This window comes from Miniopterus natalensis, chromosome 2, assembly GCF_054644295.1.
Source record: "Miniopterus natalensis isolate mMinNat1 chromosome 2, mMinNat1.hap1, whole genome shotgun sequence".
Lineage (NCBI taxonomy): Eukaryota > Metazoa > Chordata > Mammalia > Chiroptera > Miniopteridae > Miniopterus > Miniopterus natalensis.
In genome coordinates, this window is record NC_142082.1 from 164,911,407 (window position 1) to 164,929,748 (window position 18,342).

Genomic DNA, 18,342 nt, shown 5'->3' on the forward strand with positions numbered 1-18,342 from the left:
ATGCTAGCAGTTCCCACACATTAGTGTGTCTCAGGTTCACCTGGAGAGCTTGTTAAACCAGATTGCTAAGCCCTACCGCCTAAGTTTTTGGTTTAGTTTATGGGGTGGGAACTGATATTTTGCATTTCTAGCAATTCCCAGGTGATGTTAATGCTGGATTATAGAAAAAGGAGTTTCAGATGCATTCCTAGCACCACAGGAAACACCTAGACCCTTATTATTTGATACTGTGCTCTGATGATACAGCATATAGGCCAAATTTCAGCCATCCATCCAAGGTCATGGGAGTCAAGAGTACCTGGGACAACCTAAATACCGAAACAAACTAACAACATTCTCTGAGACGACTGATTTCAAACTTCTGCTTCCCACACCTACATCTGAGTTGCTAACAGAACGTTAATTTGCTTCATTTTCCATTCTTCTTTTAGTTTCTACCCACCGCTCACGGAAAATATAGTCCTGGTCGTTTGATGTTGAAATGATGTGTCTACTGGTTGGCAGGTGTCTCCACTGGCCAGTGTTGCTGAGACATTCTGAGGATGGGGCCGGCTCTGAGCTGTGTGATGACATCCAGGGCACTATGGTCCTGGCTGTAAGTATGAACTTGACCCATATTTATGCTCTCATCACCTATAGGCTCACATCTGTGACTTCAGTAGAGTTAAGGAGCAGTTATATTGTGAAGAGAACTGAGGTCCTTGAACTCTGGGAATTGCCTCACTCTTCAGTGAACTGGTAAGTCTTCGGCACAGCACAGGACCCAAGCACCTCTGCTCGGGGTTCCTTCTGGTGAATTTCCCCACCTGTGGCAGCTCTCAGCTTTGAACTGTTTGCTCTGACCTTGCTGGAGCTGCCTGTCTACAGATCGCCTGCAGACAGCTCTATGACAGCAGCTTCCTGCCTGTAAAAATCTATGACTGCATTTTATACTGTAATTGAGTGGAGATAGGATTTACCTTATTGGAGCACCTTGCCTGTCTGACTCCATTTCATCTTATTAATAAGAACAGAGACCTGGGGTGTTTTTTTTTTTAATAAAAAATTTATTGAGATGATGCAATTATAGGCTTTTCTTTAAAAATTATTTGCAACTCACTGGCCCTGAGAAAAGGCATTTTTTTTTTTTGTATTTTTTTCTTTTTATTACATTCATTTGATTCAGTCCCTTATAAACCCCACACCTCATAAACAACGAGATTAGAAATTAAACCAAAGGGAAAAAAAAGAAAGAGAAATTCTAGATTCATTCTGGTTTGCAGGTGGTTGCAGTCACAAAGAGGAGTCTTCAAGACTGTTCACTTGGCGTGTGTGAAAGATCCAGGGAGTTTGCAGCTGTTTAGTGTTGATGCACGTGGAGTCAAGAGCACTGGGTTAGTCTTCGGTGGTTTTATTGTGTCCCCTCCTTCCCCTGCCCTGGCTTCCTTGTGTCACTCCGTGCATTCCAGGTTTCTGCCCAGAAGAGGAGCAGGCTGAGTGGGTGAAAACTAACTAGCACCCAATGCCTGGGCAAAGAAAACTGCCCTTTGTTTTTTGTGTATTTTCCCAGACCTTTTATCTCCAGCCTCCTGGGTGGAATGGGTCAAATGGGGTACGATAGGGCTAGATCCCACACCTGACTCTGTCCCTGGCACGCTGTCTGCTCCTAGGGCAAGTCATACATAGTACCTCTTTGACACTCAGGTTTCCCTTCTGCACAAGGGAGTTAGTATTTCAGAAATGTATTCAGTGTTGGAGCCCAGGCAGGGAAAGGTGGAAATGGTGGTGACTTAGTCATTTAGGTAAATCCTGCCACAGCCTTTAAGTCTCAGCTAAACCTATATTCTCAGTGTAAAAAGACAATGGGTTTAGAGGGCTCCAAAGATACTGCTGAAAGGAGCAAACCCATCACTCTGTTATTCCTCTTTTCCTGCGAGGGACGCCCCCACCCAAGACCTGGAACAATGGAGATGCTGCCTTACGCCAGACCGAGTTGCCTTGGGACAAAAAGATCTTAGAAATCATGGTGCTTCCACATAGCCAGTCCAGCCAACTGCCACTGCTATCTTCCGATGGAGAGGAGGCAACCTGGCTAACTCAAGGTGCAGGGAGAAGATGCGAGAAAATTTCAAGACACAAGTGACCGTGTCCATTCCAGATACAGCTGGAAAAAGCTCTCCTCTCCCTAGGGGCTTTTCTTCTACATTTTCCTTTCCCAATTTCTGATCTTGCAGGCCAAGAATCCCCATCATGGCTGCAGGGAAAGACCAACTATTTAGGTCACAGACGTGCTCTTAACTTGGTCCCAGGTGGAACTTTCATCACCCCTCGTACGTAGTGTTGAAGTGAGAAATGACATGCCGGATGGATTCTGCAGGGGGAATGCGAGCCCTCGGAGGGCAGGACTGTGCCCAGGTCATTTCCGAATCCCTGACAGGGCCTAACAGGTGCTTCGTCAAGGTTTGCTAGTTTCAGCCTGGAATCTCTGGGGTCTGCAGTGTGTGAGCACTGTACCCCGGTGTCAGCACGGCCCAGGTATTCTCTCAAAAAACGAATGGGAAGGTCTTTTGTGGTTAAGGGAATCAGTAGAAGATCATTCCTGGTAATACCTGGATGGGAAATCAAGACTATACTGGAATTAGCACCTTCCATTTCTTCCTTAAGTGGCAGAAGGTGTCATCCTAAGTCTTACATATTCTCATAGGATATTGCTTTAAATACAAAAATCCCTGGGGCAAAAGGGCATTTTCCTCCATAATTCAACTGTAAGATTCTTGGAATAGAAAGTAGCCTGAGTCCTCATGCCTGGGGGAAGTGGGCAGAATGACATGTCCTCACCTCAGGGAAGAGCAGCATGCCCTGGTATCTGATTTCATGATCACACAAAGGGCCCCAGTAAAAACACAGCTTTCTCTCCAGTCCTTAAACTCAGTGGCTTTCACAGCTTGCCAGGTATTTGCTCCATCTCCCCCTTCGAGAGAGAACTTTAGTCCCCTCTGAGGTCAGAGAGCGTGTCACGGTGCGGGGCTGAACGCTGCTGACATCCGGGCCATGCTGGGAGCAGGCCGCACCTCACCATCCAAGCCAACGCAGACTGAGCCCTCACAAAGGGAGCCTCTAGCCTCTCAAGGACGGCCCTGGCCTCACTGCGAGCCTGATATTCTGGACGTCAGCATGGGTGGAGCGTGTGACGGTGGGAGCGGCTGGCCACCTCCATGTGTCTACATGTGGTCCGGTAAGAGGCGGGAACAGAGCAAGACTGAAGAGCCCGATTAGCTCCTCAATTCCAGTGTCCTTAAACCATAGTCAATCTATTGGGCCCTCCCACCCCAGACTGGCATACCTGTCAGTGGGCTGGGGGAGAAAGCTGTGTGCCTGATTCAGCTCAGAAGTGGCTGCAGGAGAGGCCAGGGATCTCGCAGCGTCACCTGGGACCCGCTGCTGACAGTCACTCATGTGCCCTGGGGAGCTGGGAGATGCTCACTCAACCGAGCCCAGGAAACAGAGGGAAACGGGGAGGGGTGCTATGTAAGGCAGGTCTAATCTTTTGAATTAAAAACACACAGTGCTCCTAATACTGGATTCTGAGCCTGACTGGAAGAGTTCATTTAGATGGCTAGGAAAGGAAAGCAAATCTCAACAGCTCTCTAAAAATGTTATCATCAAAAGCACTAGGGGTGGCACTTCCCTCACTTTCCAAGACACTATCGACCTTATTCTGAGGTGAGAAAGAGCCACGAGTGGGTCCATTCTGAAACACAGCTATGGAAGGACAGAGGAAACGGTAATGTATCTGCAGGATTTCCTGCCTGCCCAGGCTGGGCAAGCACTGGTAGCGACGGAGACTACACACTCCAGTCCTCCCCTCTCCAATGCCCTGTCCTATGGGGACCGGGAAACTTTTCAAAAGCCTAGGAATGGGGGGGGGGGGGGCGAAGAGACGTTAGGTGAGGACATGGAACTGACCACAAGATGGCCTTTGGGCTGGAGCACGACCCTTCCTGCCTCACTGGCCTCTGTAACCTGCTTTGGGATAAGAGCCCCACTGCAGAGTTTTCACTGTTTCTGGACCATCAGGCCTGTGTGGGCTTTTCGGATTTTCCACTTTGTAGCCCTTGCAAGCTGACCCCAAGGCGCTGGGGCTTCCATCCTAGTCTGAGGCTCTGTGGACTATGGTGCTGTGTGGCCCTCAGAGCCGTGTCTGCGGGACTAACGCTCATCTATGTCCCGGGAGGACAGCAGCAGCTCGGATGTTTGGGACTCCCTCGGACAGGTGGCCAAATACAGGGATGTGGGTTTAACGGTGCCGGCCCCAAAGCAGCCAGACCACCAATTCTGTTTAGATGCCCATCACTCCCCAGACTCTCCAAGAGGCTGAACTCAGGGGTTGGGGGGACAAGGAAGGAGAGAGGGCAGGAGAGAGAAAATGAGAGCTCTCTCCTTTTCACTTTATCTTTTTCAAAAGCATTTTTTTCACCCCCAGCCAACATCCAACAGCAACAGGAACAGACCTGATCCATGTGGCAGGAGAAAGAGGAGCCTGAACCCTTTTGCAAGTACTCTCTTTCCTGACCAGCTGGGTTTGCCGCACTTTGTGAGATTTGCGATATATATATATATAATAGATATATATTTCCATAGGAAAACAACCTTGGATGTCTTCCCCTAGATGAATGATGAAAAGTCAAACTGCATGGTCTTAAAAAAACAAAAACGAAAACACCATGAAACTAACAACAGGTGGGAGGGTGAGGGTGAGGAGTTACAGATGGACAGATTCTGGGTGAGCAGGGAGCATGAAATGCGAGACCCAGGCTCGTGCCGTCGGCCAGAATTCCAGCCCCGCCTTTGCTGGGTGGTTTGTCTAAGGTGCTCTGAGGTCCCTCCTGGTATGCAAGAGGAGCGTCACCCCCATGCCTGGGCCCCTTCCTTTCCTCCTCTCCTCAGCCCGCCTGCTCTGTCCCGCCTCCAGCAGTCCTCATGGGCAGCAGTGCCCTCGGCTGCGGCCACTGAGATGGGGGTCGGTGCCTTCAGCATTCATCTTCTTGGTATATTTGTTCATCCAGCTCCTGGGACTCAAGGTGCTCCAGACGGTCTGTTCGGCCACTCATGATTTCATCTGGGGTCTTCATAAACCTTTGGAAGAGGAAATGGAGGAGCAGAGAGATGACATCTTCCTAAAGTTGTTTTCACCCCGAACACAAAACTAAACAGAAAGGCCTCATCACCTCATGTAGCTGGAGAGCTACTGAACCCAGCTATCAACGCTGACCCACTGCAGTCAGAAAAGGCACCCCTTTCCCTGACCACCTGAAAAATGGTGAAAAAACTATAAAAAACTGCTAGGATGATGGCAAGGTAGGGAGCACCCACAGGAGCTGTGCAGTGCACTCCCGTAGGACTAAGCGAGGGAACCCTGTACAGCTCGCTTATCTGTGTTTATTTTTAGAGAGTTGCATTTTATAAGAACCCATGAGAGCTGTAGATCCACTTCCATCCTGAACTGTGAGTCCAGGGAATGGTATTCAAAACTTGATTTTAACTCAAAGGATACAATTAAATGCTGAACTGAAAATTCTGATCACAGGGCCGGTTAGTAGCGGTGCTTTGGGAAATCAGAAAGGCAAAAGAAAGTATTTTTTATGTTAACACTGATGCACTCAAAATGTTAACGATGAGTCCCCTTTAGTCTGGCTTCCTTTGCAGCCAGGTGCCTGCAGCAAGCCTTGCCTTCTTGTTCATTGGGTTTGCTTGGAAATAACTTTGGTGATAAGTTTCAACCATGATTTACGTGGCTCCAGAAGGCAGCCTAGATGCAAACGCTCTGCCCTACTGTGGGAGTGCCCTTTCCACAGCCCCACTCTGTGCTGGCACACCTTTCCCTTCCCTTATACTCCGCCCTGCACCAGATGAACCTTCTTAACACACACATTTTCTCTCTCATCCTTCCATGTCCAAAAGCCTATGATGACCAGGTCAAGGATACGCTGTCTGGCCTGTGCATGGGCCCTTTGTCACCTCACCCAGGAAGCTCTTGGTTCCCACTGTTTACTAGTGTGAACCCTCTGTCCCTGTCTGGCTGGTCTTCTCCCTCCTACAGTCATGGCTCGTGCCACCCTCCAAACCTCCAGCTTTGCCGTATTCGAAACCCTCTCTACTCCTTCCACTGTCTGAGCCCTCCTTCTTTGAGCTGTCTTGTCATCAGAGAGCTGCGGATGGCACCAGTGTGCACCGAAACCTTCCCCCAACTCCCATCCACCTGGTACAGAGTACCACAGTTTAACACTCCGCGTGAATACATCCTGGGTTTTATACCAAGAGGCCTTCATTTTGTGGCAAGTCTGGCTTGCAATACTCATTTTCTCAAAAATGACTAATGTCCTTCACTAACAGCACTATTCTTTCCTTTTTATCTTGTTGAAAATCACTATCGGAAACCTATGAACTTTCCAACTACCACTACTTTTACTTTCTGCCCATCTTACTGAGATTCTCAGGCAGTACAACCTGTAGTGTCTGAAGTCTGTCTTTCTTTCCCTTTCTTTTTAAAATTTTTATTTATTTTTAAATCTCACCAGAGGATATTTTTCCATTACCTTTCAAAGAGAGTGGAAGGGAGAGAGAAACATCGATGTGAGAGAGACACATCGATTGGTTGCCTCCCGCACAAGCCCCGACTCAGGGCTGGGGATCGAGCCTGGGATCAAGCCTGTAACTGAGGTATGTGCCCTTGGCTGGAATCGAACCCAGGGCTCTCAGTCTGTGGGCTGACGCTCTAACCACCGAGCCCAATGGGCTAGGGCTGTCTTCTCCCTTTTCTCCCCTAGCTAAAACTCTCTCCTCAGCATCTGAAGTCACTAACGATTTCCTCCAGGCCAAGTCCACAGATACGCTATATTTGGCCCTTCACACTACCCCTCCCTTCTTTAGACTACTTTTCCGTATTAAGCTTCTGATATTCAGTGCTAGACTTATCAAGAAATATTTATTGAAAGGCTCCATAAGGTGTAAGACAGAATTACACAAAATATAACCCTCTGCCTTCTAGAGGCTTATGACCTAGTTGTGGGGAGAAGGACTTCACTATTAAAAATGGGGGTCACGATGTGGTTTAGGGCCAAGGGAGTCCAAGAAATGACAGAAGAGGAAATCTGTATGTTTGAGCAGTTGATGAAGGCCTCATAAAGGCAGCAGACTTGAAGTGGATCTAGAGGGTATATATAGATATACATATATATATGTATGTGTATATATATATATAAATATATAACAAGCAAGAGTTAAAGGGGTATGTGAATTCCCTGATAAAGAGAATTGTATTTGTGTTGTAGGGTAGCTGGCAGTGTGTATTATGAATTCAGGGGGCAGGAGAGTGGGCAAAGGTAGAAAGTGAATGTTGAATTAATCTGGGCATGAATCTGAAGCCTAGATATCAGTCTCCATTGCTCGGGAAGCAATAATTCTTTTGCCTTTCCCTAATCTTCCAAATCTCAAGAAAGTGCTTGTAATTTGGTGGACTCCAGCCTGGAACCTACTGGTAAGAAATCTTGGGTCATGTGATTCCTTCAACACAGAACGGAGCCAATGGACAATTCAGTACAATGACCGACTTGGATATAGGAAGAGCCAAAGATAACTGTACTGTCAAGGTTGGTTGCTTAAAACAATGATGATGCCACTGATGAAAAACAAGAATTCTGAGGGGAGGGGGGTATTTCTAGTATGTGAAGGTCTGTCTTGAATGTTTCATGTCTGAGATACTAACGTCAAATTTAACTGGACATGTTCTATAAGAAGCTCTTGGAAATTCAGATTTGAAATTTCAGGGAGATTTGAAAACTGGATACAGAGGTTTACGAGTCTAACCATTGAGGTGACAATTCAAGCTGTGTAATGGGATCAGTGCCTTCAGGAAAAGCCTTCAGAGGAAGAAGAGAAGCCAAGGACTGAATTTGGAAAGAAGGATGAATGGACGGCATCGGCACAGCCAAAAAAAGGAGGGCTCTTTTTTACTTCCTTCCCTTCTGTTTCCATCCCTTGAACAGACTTTTCCATTTGTTTTCAAGATCTCAACTGTTTTTACTGCCCCTTCCTAACTCTAAAGCCCAGGTTCCTTGCTCTTTCCGGTGAGCTCTTATGCTCATAGATAGCGTCCTTTCCTACCTGTATATAAATAATTCCAAAGCCACATCTCCAGCCCCATCTATAAGTCTTCTCTGTCCCACCTGCCAAAACCCATAACCTCAGGTTGTTTGTTGATCCCATTTTCTCTCAGCTTTCAGTTGGCCTCACCATGTCAATGACCTGCTCTGCTTCCCCTGACTGGTCCTTTAGATCCCTTCTTCTTCTGCTTCTAATTCTCCTATCTTACACTGTACTTGGGATCACAATCTATGTGGTAGTTTAAATGGCTGGGACTCAGCTGTGAGGAATCCTGGGAAGAGGTATGTCTAGGGCAACAGCTTTCAGACTTATTTCTGGTGACAGTGCATTGTAATAAATACATTTTACATCATGACTCATCACACACACACACACACACACACCCCTGAAACAAAATTTTCATGAACCAACAGTCCCTCTTAATTTCATGTGATACAGTCTGATATTTTCAACTCTATCCTATTCTAATCAATTCTGTTCTATTTCTTTAAAAAAAGTTGTGACTGGTCCAGCCAGGCGTGGCTCAGCGGTTGAGCACTGACCTAGGATCCAGGAGATGGCAGTTCGATTCCGGGTCAGGGCACAGGCCCGTGTTGCAGGCTTGATCCCCAGTCGGGGCCGTGCAGGAGGCAGCCCATCAATGACTCTCTCATCATTGATGTTTCTATCTTTCTTTCTCCCTCTCCCTTTCTCTCTCTGAAATCAATAAAGATATATTTAAAAAAAAAAAAAGTTGCGACTGACTCATTACATCTATTTCATGATTCACTCACAGGTAACGACGGCACTGTGACCAACACTGGCTTACAGGGCTGGTACCCTGGGAGTCTAGGTTTAATTCCTTGCTTTGCCATTGACAATATACTCTGGTTGCTCCCTTTAACTACCCTGGATATTAACGGCAGATAATACTATTTATTCATTCCATGATTTTAAAGGTGAGTCAGACTGCATTTACTTAGTTTTGGTTTTACTGCAGGACAGACATAAGTAAAAAACAAATTATTTTTTCTTAAACACAAACAAACCAGTACCTGGTATCCGATTTGCAGCCACAATGGCTTTGAGTATCCGATAGGCAGGTAGAGATCTTAACAGTCTCCCTCCTCCCTCTCAATTTAAAGAAAACAATATCCTCCCAAAAGAAGGAAAGGAGAAAAAGGAAGTGCTACCTGAACAAAAGCCTTTGTCCTGGCTCCTTCCTGATAATGTTTAGTTTGTAGTAGTGGCGCAGGGCTCTGGACATTTTCTCATAGGTCATGTTTGTTCTGTTCTGTTTGTTCAAAGGAGGAAGAGAGAAAAAAAGCACAAAGACACAATGAAATGAACCTCAGAAAAGCACTGGGGGAGCTGCTAAAATAAAAGCTCTTCAGCGGCTCCCGTGGCCCTGCCAGTTTGGGAAAGCTACCTGCTAATCTGCTGCCTCCCAGGCCCTTAGTTCCCACCCCTTTGCTTTCACCTCGGTAGCCACGGAGATTTCTCCTAGTGAATCACCCTTTGTCAGAAGTCCTGGAGCTCTGGCTAATAAGGCAAATCCCACAGCGACCTCCCTATTTCCTTTCCCAAGCCTGCGCTCTGCCATGCCTGAGGAATTTCCTGCAGGTTCCCACTATCTGTGGGCCATCCTTCACCTTCTGACCCACAGAGAACTTCTGTTTTCTTTTTTGTTGCAGTGACCTTTTTCAAACTGCATTTCTTGTCTGTCGTTTCAAGGAAGGGGTTTTTGTTGTTTTAAAATCCTGTTGTGGAAGCAGGAGTACAGTGGTTGTGAGCCCTGGGGCTATGGCACCATGTGGGAGTCCCAGGGATTTTTCTTAGGGACTCATTCATGGAAGTGGCTGGCAGTGGCCCAGCCATGTTCGGCCATGGCCTGCATCAGGTCCTCCAAGGCTGCAGCCAGGGCAGAGTGTGGTTGGCTGTGGTCCCTTGTCCCCCCCTCATTTGGCTGACCTGGAGTTGTGCCACCCTGCCACCTTGCTGGCTTTGCCCCACATTGACCTGTTGTCTGTGGTTGGGCCTGGATCTCAGTTACTTGCTTTTTTTAAAAGTAGGAATACAGTCTGGCTGGCGTGGCTCAGTGGCTGAGTGTTGACCTATGAACCGGTGGTCATTGGTTCAATTCCCGGTCAAGACACATGCCCGGGTTGTAGGCTTGATCCCCAATAGGGGAAATCAAGTAGGAGGCAATCACTCAATGACTCTCATCATTGATGTTTCTCTCTCTCTCTCCCTTCTCTCTCTCTCAAATCAATAAAAACATTTTAAAAAAAGTAGGAATACAGATTTATTTAGGGGTTTTTTTTGGGGGGGGTGCTCTTTGCTCTATTTATTTTTTTGTGGTAAGAACACTTAACATGAGATCTACCCTCTTAACATTTTTAGTGCATAATACATTGGTGTTAATATAGGTACAGTGTTGCACAGCAGATCTCTGGAACTTATTCATTTTGCTTAGAGGAAACTTCATACCTATTGACTAGTAACTCCTCATTTCCCCCTGCCCCAACCCTCGTAATGCCATTCCACTCTTTGATTCAATGAATTTGCTTATTTTAGATTCCTTATATAAGAGGAATTGGGCAGTATTTGTCTCTCTGTGACCTGCTTATTACACTTAGCATAATGTCCTCAAGATCCATCCATGTTGTTGCATGCTGAAGAATTTCCTTCTTTTTTAAAGCCGAATAATATTCTATTGTATGTATTGACCAGTTTCTTTATCCATTCATTCATGGATGGACATTTTGGTTGTTTTATCTAATTTTTACATCTACACAGTTGAACAGTTTTCCTAACTCTAGAAGGCTTTATCTTTTAAATTCCACTCCCTCTTCCCCGTGTGAGTAATTGTGGGGCAATCCTACTCCTTGCACTGTCTGCTTTTAAAGGGGGATGTTTTAGAGTCAGAATGGAAGTCTTTTCCATGGGAAATGGGCTTTCGGGAACATGGGAGTTTCTCACTGAGCAGAACAGAAACCGCGCTTTGGAAGGCTCCCTTGTGCGTCAGAGCCCCACGCGCTTCCCTGTGACCAGCTCCCAATGCTGGGCACAGGCGCGGGTGACGGGGCCAGGTCAGGGGGGCTTCTCGGCCCTCAGCCCTACCAGACCAGGATGTGCTGAGCTCACTGGCACCTGGCCTCAGTAACAAACGGAAAGGGGCATCTTTAATGATCTCCTTCCCTTTGCAACTGTCTAATTGTTTGCCCAGTAAGGAAGAAACTAAATAATTACGGGCAGACTTAGGAAGCAGGAGACAGACAATTATCCTCCAACCCCGAGATAAAGGCTTTATTTTGGCACTCGTTTACAGAGCAGATATCTGCTGCCCTTTTACCTTATGGTTTCCCCACAGGCGAGCCAGTCCATTGGGATCCACTATCCGGAATATTTTGGATTCTTTGTCTTCCCATCGGATGAAGTTTTCGTACCGGCTGTCAGAAAGCAACTGATAGACGTAATCCCAAAGCAGTCTACAGTCTACAGAGGAAAAGAGCAAGAAAACACTGTTGAAAAGGGTTCTTGTTGACACTATGGCCAAGAAGCAGGAAACCGTCGAGTGAGTAACTGCTTTTGCCTATTTGGATGGACGGCCTACTTTCCACGTCTGACAGGGAGGAGATCTATGCCCACTGGGGCCTGTGGTGTGCGGGGGAGGGTGACCTCTGTCCTGTGCAGGCCTTAGAGACCATCCAAGCCAACTGCCTCCTTCCACAGAGGGGGACACAGTGACTGGAGAGAGGAAGTGATTTGTCCATGGTCAGTCATGACCAATAACCTGAATTTGAGCAGAGCCCACAGGAGAGAGCAAGCGAGAGAACCAGCTCAAACTGCAAATGCACTGGCTCTGAAAGTGGGCTGGCAGGGTGACAGGGCAGGAGGCGAGGCCCAGTGCTCCGGAGAGCAGGGTGGTATAGTGGTGGCGTTAAGATGACTTTGGTGTTGGAGGGTGACACTGAAGGGATGAAGACAAGAGGACTGGGGTTGGCTAAAAATGGCAGAAAGAGCAGCATGATGAGTGAAAGGCTGTGGGGAAAAGAAAAACATTATGTGATTTAGTGACTCGGACCAGCATGTTTTGTTTTGTGTTTTAAGAATACAGATATTCTCACCCTGCTAGCATGGGTCGGTGGTTGAGCATCGGCCCATGAACCAGGAGATCAGAGTTTGATTCCTGGTCAGGGCACATACCCAGGTTGCAGGCTCGATCCCCAGTAGGGGGCATGCAGGAGGCAGCCGATCAATGATTCATCATTGATGTTTCTGTCTCTCTCTTCCTCTCCCTTCCTCTCGGTGAAATCAATAAAAATATATTAAAAGAAAAAAAGAATACAGATATCCTCACTACAGCATACTTTGGAGGTCTTTAAAACTGTTTTATTATGATGGAAGCAGGGTAGAAAGAAACCCAGTACAACAGATGCTTGATTATTTGGTCAGGCAAGCAATAGTTACCAAGTGAGTTAGCACAGGCCAGACCCTGTGCTAGACCTCGCCTTTTAGCTGTGGGTTGGCAAATTCAAAGAGAAGACACATACTGCATGCCTCTCCTTTGTTCTGGTGCTCCCTGGGGGTTTGTGCCATAATGGTATGTGGTTTACCCTCTGGCAGAGCCTTGACAGGTAGGTGGAGGGAGACTGGTGCTTTCTAGGTCTAGCTGGTGTTGGACTGGCCTCCAGATGAGCATAAGAGACCCAAATTCCAGGAGTTCGCTGTTGACTCTGGGAGCTCTGCTAGGCAGTACCAGCATGACTGGTAACAGCTGATGAATCACAGGATGCCGTGTATGTGCTCGGCACTCTGCACACGTTATTTCTAACCCTCTCAGCCCCGAGGTCCTGGGATTTCAACCCGGAGGCTCCTGCACTACAATGTGCTCACTTCCTTCTGTTGGGCAAGGCCTGGGAGACCCGGGAGGGAGTGTCTGGGTTAGACTTGGAGTATCCTGGAGCCAGCACGTTCACCCCCAGAGCAATGAACACACCCTTCTCTGGAGTATATTTACAAGAGGAACTTGTACATTTACAAGGGTCACCTTGGGCGAGTTTCTTGAATCCCCCTGAGGTTCTGTTTCCTCATTTATGAAAAGGGACAAGCAACACTTACTTGATAGCAATGATTTTCAACCTTTTTCATCTCACGGCACACATAAACTAAATACTAAAATTTTGGGGCACAACAAAAAATATATTTTTTGCTGATCTTACAGAAAAGTAGGTATAATTTTGATTCATTCACACCAGATAGCTATTTTTCTGTTGGCTGTTATATATATATACACATATATATATTTAAAAATATATATCTATTGATTTCAGAGAGAGTAAGGGAGACGAGAGTCATTGATGGGCTTCTTCCTGCATGCCCCCTGCAGGGGATTGAGGCCAAAACCGGGACATGTACCCCCACCTGGAATCGAACCTCAATCGCCTGGATCCTAGGTTGACGCTCAACAGCTGAGCCATGCCTGGCTGGGCTGCTGTCATTTTTTTATGTGACAATCTAAGGGGAAAGAGGTCAGTGCCCCTGATTAAATAGTCAGGTGCTGCATGTTTTAAAAATTCTTTTGGCACACCAGTTAAAAATCGCTGGTTTACAGGATTATTGGATGAGTGATAATGCGAGTGAAGAGAAAGTCACGAAAGTAACAATGGTATTTTTCGGTGCTGTTTGCAGGCACTGTGCTGTGTATTCTGTGAGTCACACTTGATCCCTGCGGCACTTGTTGAGGCAGGTGCTGTTGCTGTTGCTATTTTATGGACAAGCAAACTAGGGCTCAGAGGGTTTGGTAGTTGACCCAAAGGGCACAGCTCATGAGGGACACAGAATTGTAGGCTCTACGTGACTCGGAGGCCTGTGCTGAGCCGCACTGCCCAATGAGGTTCCTACCCTCAGAGAAGCGGGTGAACCGGTATACAAGTGTAAAATTTTTGGACTTTCCAGAGCAAGGTTTAAGCCTGCTTAGTGCATCCTTTATGAAATCTAGCATTTGCTCTGTACAGCAGGAGCTGGCATAAAATATGGCATTTTCTGGGAGCCTTAATCTTTCTAGGAACTACCATGACCATAAATCTTGCCCTGGCTGCGTGGCTCTGTTGGATGGAGCATCGTCCCATACACCAAAAGGTCTTGGGTACAATTCCCAGTCAGGGCACATACCTAGGTTTTAGGTTCTGCCTTTGGGAGGCAACCAATCAACATGTCTCTCACATCGATGTTTCTCTCCCCGCCCCCCTCTAAAATAAAAAAAAAAGTAACCAGAATTTTAAAAAAATGATCATAAATCCTTAGTATCTCTTACTGTAGCCTTTACCCCTCTGATTACCTGTATCTAAAAATTAATGTGATATGTGGTTCATTGTATTTTGGAAAAGGACAGTGGTGTTCTTAAAACAATGACGCTGGGCTCCTGGAGTCTGAACCCCATTCTAGCAGAGCTGACCAGCCACTTCTACCACCCCCCTACCTGCAGCTGCATTCTTACTGCCAGAGGGTGGGCTGAGGGCGGGGAGAGGGCAGGGGGACAATCTCTAGTGTAATAAAGTACCAAGAGAAGTCAGAGTCACACCACTGCAGACTGAGAACAGTCTAGCTCTAACAAGAGGACTACTCTAGTTTCTGGGCAGAGCACCGATATGGGGAAAGTGTCTTACCCCTCTCCCTCCTTACCACCTCCCTGTCTTACATTTTTACTGCAAATGGAAAACAGAGAACTGAGCTGTGGCTTAACTGTCCAGCTTTTGTCCTGCCATCAAATGCCAGATACATTTTAACTTCCCACCATCTCTTCCAACTGGAGAACACCTGACAAAACCAAATATCACATAAAATGCTGGTAAACAGGAGAAGCAAGGTTTGGGGGAGGGGGTGTATAACTTTGCTGTTTCCCAGGGTTACAATCATTTTTACCACAGAGAGGCTTGATGCCGCCTTTGGATTTGTCTGGATTGGGAATGAGATTCTCTAGAGTGCTCATATTGATAAATTTAATAATAAAGAACTATCTGGTTGTTTTGTGTAGTTTGACATGGAGAAATTTTGCCCTTATGGAGGTGAGCAACGCATCGGCAGTCCTCCCAGCTGTAGGCTTACTGAAGCTAAATCTTCAAGGGGCTGATTCTCCTCTAATCCCCATCTGCACAAGGGCTCTCACCTTTATTGTTTCTGTTGCTTCTCTTTTACTGTCTTGGTGCCACCTATTTCTCATAAAACAGTAAAATGTGAACCAGACCACTTCTTCAAGGAAGGGCGGGCCCAGCACTGGGCTACCATGCTGGTCTTCCATCACACTGGGACCTGTATGCAAACCATTGACTAAACAAAGGGAGCTAGGAGGTTATCTGCTCTTTGGTTGGTAAATGAGAGGCTGGCTAACCAGAGAGCAGACTTTACCTGTAAGATTCAGAAACATGTGTATCGTGCAAGTGTTTCCCTTTCATAAATGTGAAAACAACCCCAAACAAGCTGCCACTTAATAATTTTAAATGGCATTTAATCCAGCGAAGCCAACTTTAGCTGAGTAATAAAAATATGTTGACATTCAAGACATATTGAATTACTCAGTCACTAATGGAGGTAGCAACAGGAATTTTGTGGCATAAAGCAGTTGTTTCAAGCTCAGAGTATAAGTGGCTTTTATAACACTATTGATTGTTTTGTTTCTTTAGTTAAAACTTATGCCAGATGATAAAAATAACTGCCTGCCCACATAAGTTTGTTTTTTTTTTACAATTGAAGTTCAAGCCATGTGAGTTATTTTTGTTTTTTAAGATTTCAATGAAATTAAAGGCAGATCCTTCTCAATTCCCTGGCTCCTCTGGAGTCTGTTACCACTGCAGCCCACCCCACCCTCACAATTTTTCAGGTTCGTCGAAATCCATGTCTCCACGGATACAGTGTTCTTTACCTCTTATAAATTGAGGTATAATAGACATGTACTAGTATAGTATTAGTTTCAGGTGTACAACATTACATAATGATTGGACATTTTTGTCTCTTGGGAAAGAATCACCACAATAAGTCCTGTTATCTGAGACAGTTACAAAATTTTTCTTGTGATGAGAACTTTTAAGACTTACTCTCTTGGCAACTTTTGAATATGCACTCCGATGGTCACCATGCTGTACATCACATCCCCAGGATTTATTTAGTTTAAAACTGGAAGTTGGTACCTTTTGATCCCCTTTACTCATTTTGCCCGTCTCCAAGCCTCGTCCCTCTGGTAACCATCATTGTGTTTTTGAGATACAAGGACATGCTTAATAGTATGTAATAAAACTCATCAACCTCTATAAACAAAAGTTCATCCCATTATAAAACACTTGAACATGCATGTAAAAAAATGTTATATCAGAAGGTATTCATTACTCTGAAGGGCATTTCTCCTAAACCAAAGGGCCTTCTATATCCAGGCATGTGGATTTTAAACAATTGTCTATTATTTGGATTGTCTCTTCCATGAGATGAAGTTTATGAAAGGGTTTAGCTCAAGTAAAATGTCATCATGAAATGCCATTTTCTAATTGCAGAAAGAGAGGCCTCACTCTTTCCTGCTATGTGAAGTACCCTGGGTGTCTGTAGCTAAAAGACATTGTAAAAAAATCCCTTCCTGTGGTTAGGAAGAAATATTTTCACTCCCACGTCTGTCTCTCACCAGAAACAAGAAGATGGGCGATTCACACAGAGCCAACATGGTTTCCAATGAAAAAAACCATGCTGGACAAGGCTGATGTTTATAAAATCTGAGTGGGACATCAAGCCATGGTCAAAGGGAATGTTTAATGGTGATGGCTAATTTAAATCTCGAGAAAGCTTCTAAAAGAATAGTTTTATGTAGTTTTCATTGCCTAAATGGAATTTTAAATGAAGGTCTGGAAACCAGAGTTCCGTAGGTATAAACCCCAACAAGAAGAGGCTGATGTCCCTGTTTAATTTCTTTAAATTTATTATGAAAAAATAATAAATCTACTTCAGATTTAGCAACAAAACAGGTAAGTAACATGCAAAAAATAATTGCTACTCTCCATTATAAAACTAGTGTTTCTAAACTCTTGTTCCATATGGGGTATTTGGCAATGCTGGGAGACAATTCTGGTTGTCACAACTGGGGTGGAGAATTCTACTGGCATCTAGTGGGTAGAGGCCAGGGATGCTGCTAAATATCTTACAAGGCACAGAACAAACCCCCACATCAAAGAATTATTTGGTCCAAATACAAGAGTGCCAAACTTGAGAAACCCTGCTTATAGAAACAAGGAGTTTACAACAGGCAGGGGGCAATCTGCAGCTCAGTTTTCCCTCTCCTCTCTTCTCGGTAAGCCGTTACCTAGAAGCACAAAGTTGATAAATCCAGTGCAGCCAACCCTGTGTTGATACGCAGAGGTGTGCTTACAATGGATAATTGCTTGCGCTTTGCTGTGGCTTAGGAAAACAGAAACCATATGCGCACAGTGGCAAGCCGGGGCAGGGAGGGAGGGGCTGAGGCGAAGGCGACAGATCTATGCTTCCTGGCTTCGCAGGGCAGAGGGACCACAGCTACCAACGAGGCTGGACCTTTACACCTCTGGGTGCCAAAGGTGCGGAGGGAGACTGGGAAATGCTGGAATCTGCAACTGGGGCCTTGCAGCTGAGCTTGAGCCTTCGCTGGAAGCCAGCCCCGCCCAGCCCCTGCTTTGCTCGGGTGTGGAGCAGCCTGGGGATTCCCATCCAGGGGCTGCCAGAAGGTAGGGACGCTGCCTGACAGAGAGGTGTGCCCTTAAACAAACTGGAATTTCCAGTCTCCTCCAGCCCCTTCTATTATTTTCCATGCAGCCACTGTGCCGTTACTGTTTATCTTTTTAAAACCTTGTCCTGAAACTGCCTGTTCTTTCAGGGCGCTTTGATTTCTCAGTGGCTCACAGTGAAAATAAAGTGCAGTGACTCAGCCAGAGTGTGAGGGGCCACAGCCTCTCGGACAGTCCCGCTGGAGTGAAGGATCCTCCCCTCCCCCAGGGCTCTCATCCATCGCCTCCAAACATGGACAGTGGGCAAAGCCATGAGGAGGCCAGAGGGCGTGCAGAAGTTGAATCTCCCTGGAAATGAGGCCACCAGGTGCCTTGAAGGGCACACTTCAGGCCAGCATCACTCCGAATGCCCCAGACAGAGGTCAGTGCCCTGTGCCAGCTCTGAGCAGTGGTGCTGGCTGCACCCACTACTCTCTCTTTG

The 18,342-nt window shown here is 46.2% G+C and overlaps 1 protein-coding gene across 4 annotated transcripts in view; it reads right to left on the reverse strand.

Moving 5' to 3' along the window:
* Positions 1-1,025: 1,025 nt before the first annotated feature.
* Positions 1,026-18,342, reverse strand: part of ETV6 (ETS variant transcription factor 6) — a 215,802-nt gene continuing 198,485 nt past the window's right edge. For all 4 annotated transcript variants that reach the window (XM_087814790.1, XM_087814788.1, XM_087814789.1 and 1 more), the window contains 3 exons: positions 11,477-11,619; positions 9,315-9,415; positions 1,026-5,115 (listed from right to left, as the gene is read on the reverse strand). In XM_087814790.1, coding sequence (XP_087670916.1) covers positions 5,010-5,115; positions 9,315-9,415; positions 11,477-11,619 — 350 coding nt within the window. In that variant the 3' untranslated portion in view covers positions 1,026-5,009. The remainder of the gene's footprint in view (positions 5,116-9,314; positions 9,416-11,476; positions 11,620-18,342) is intronic.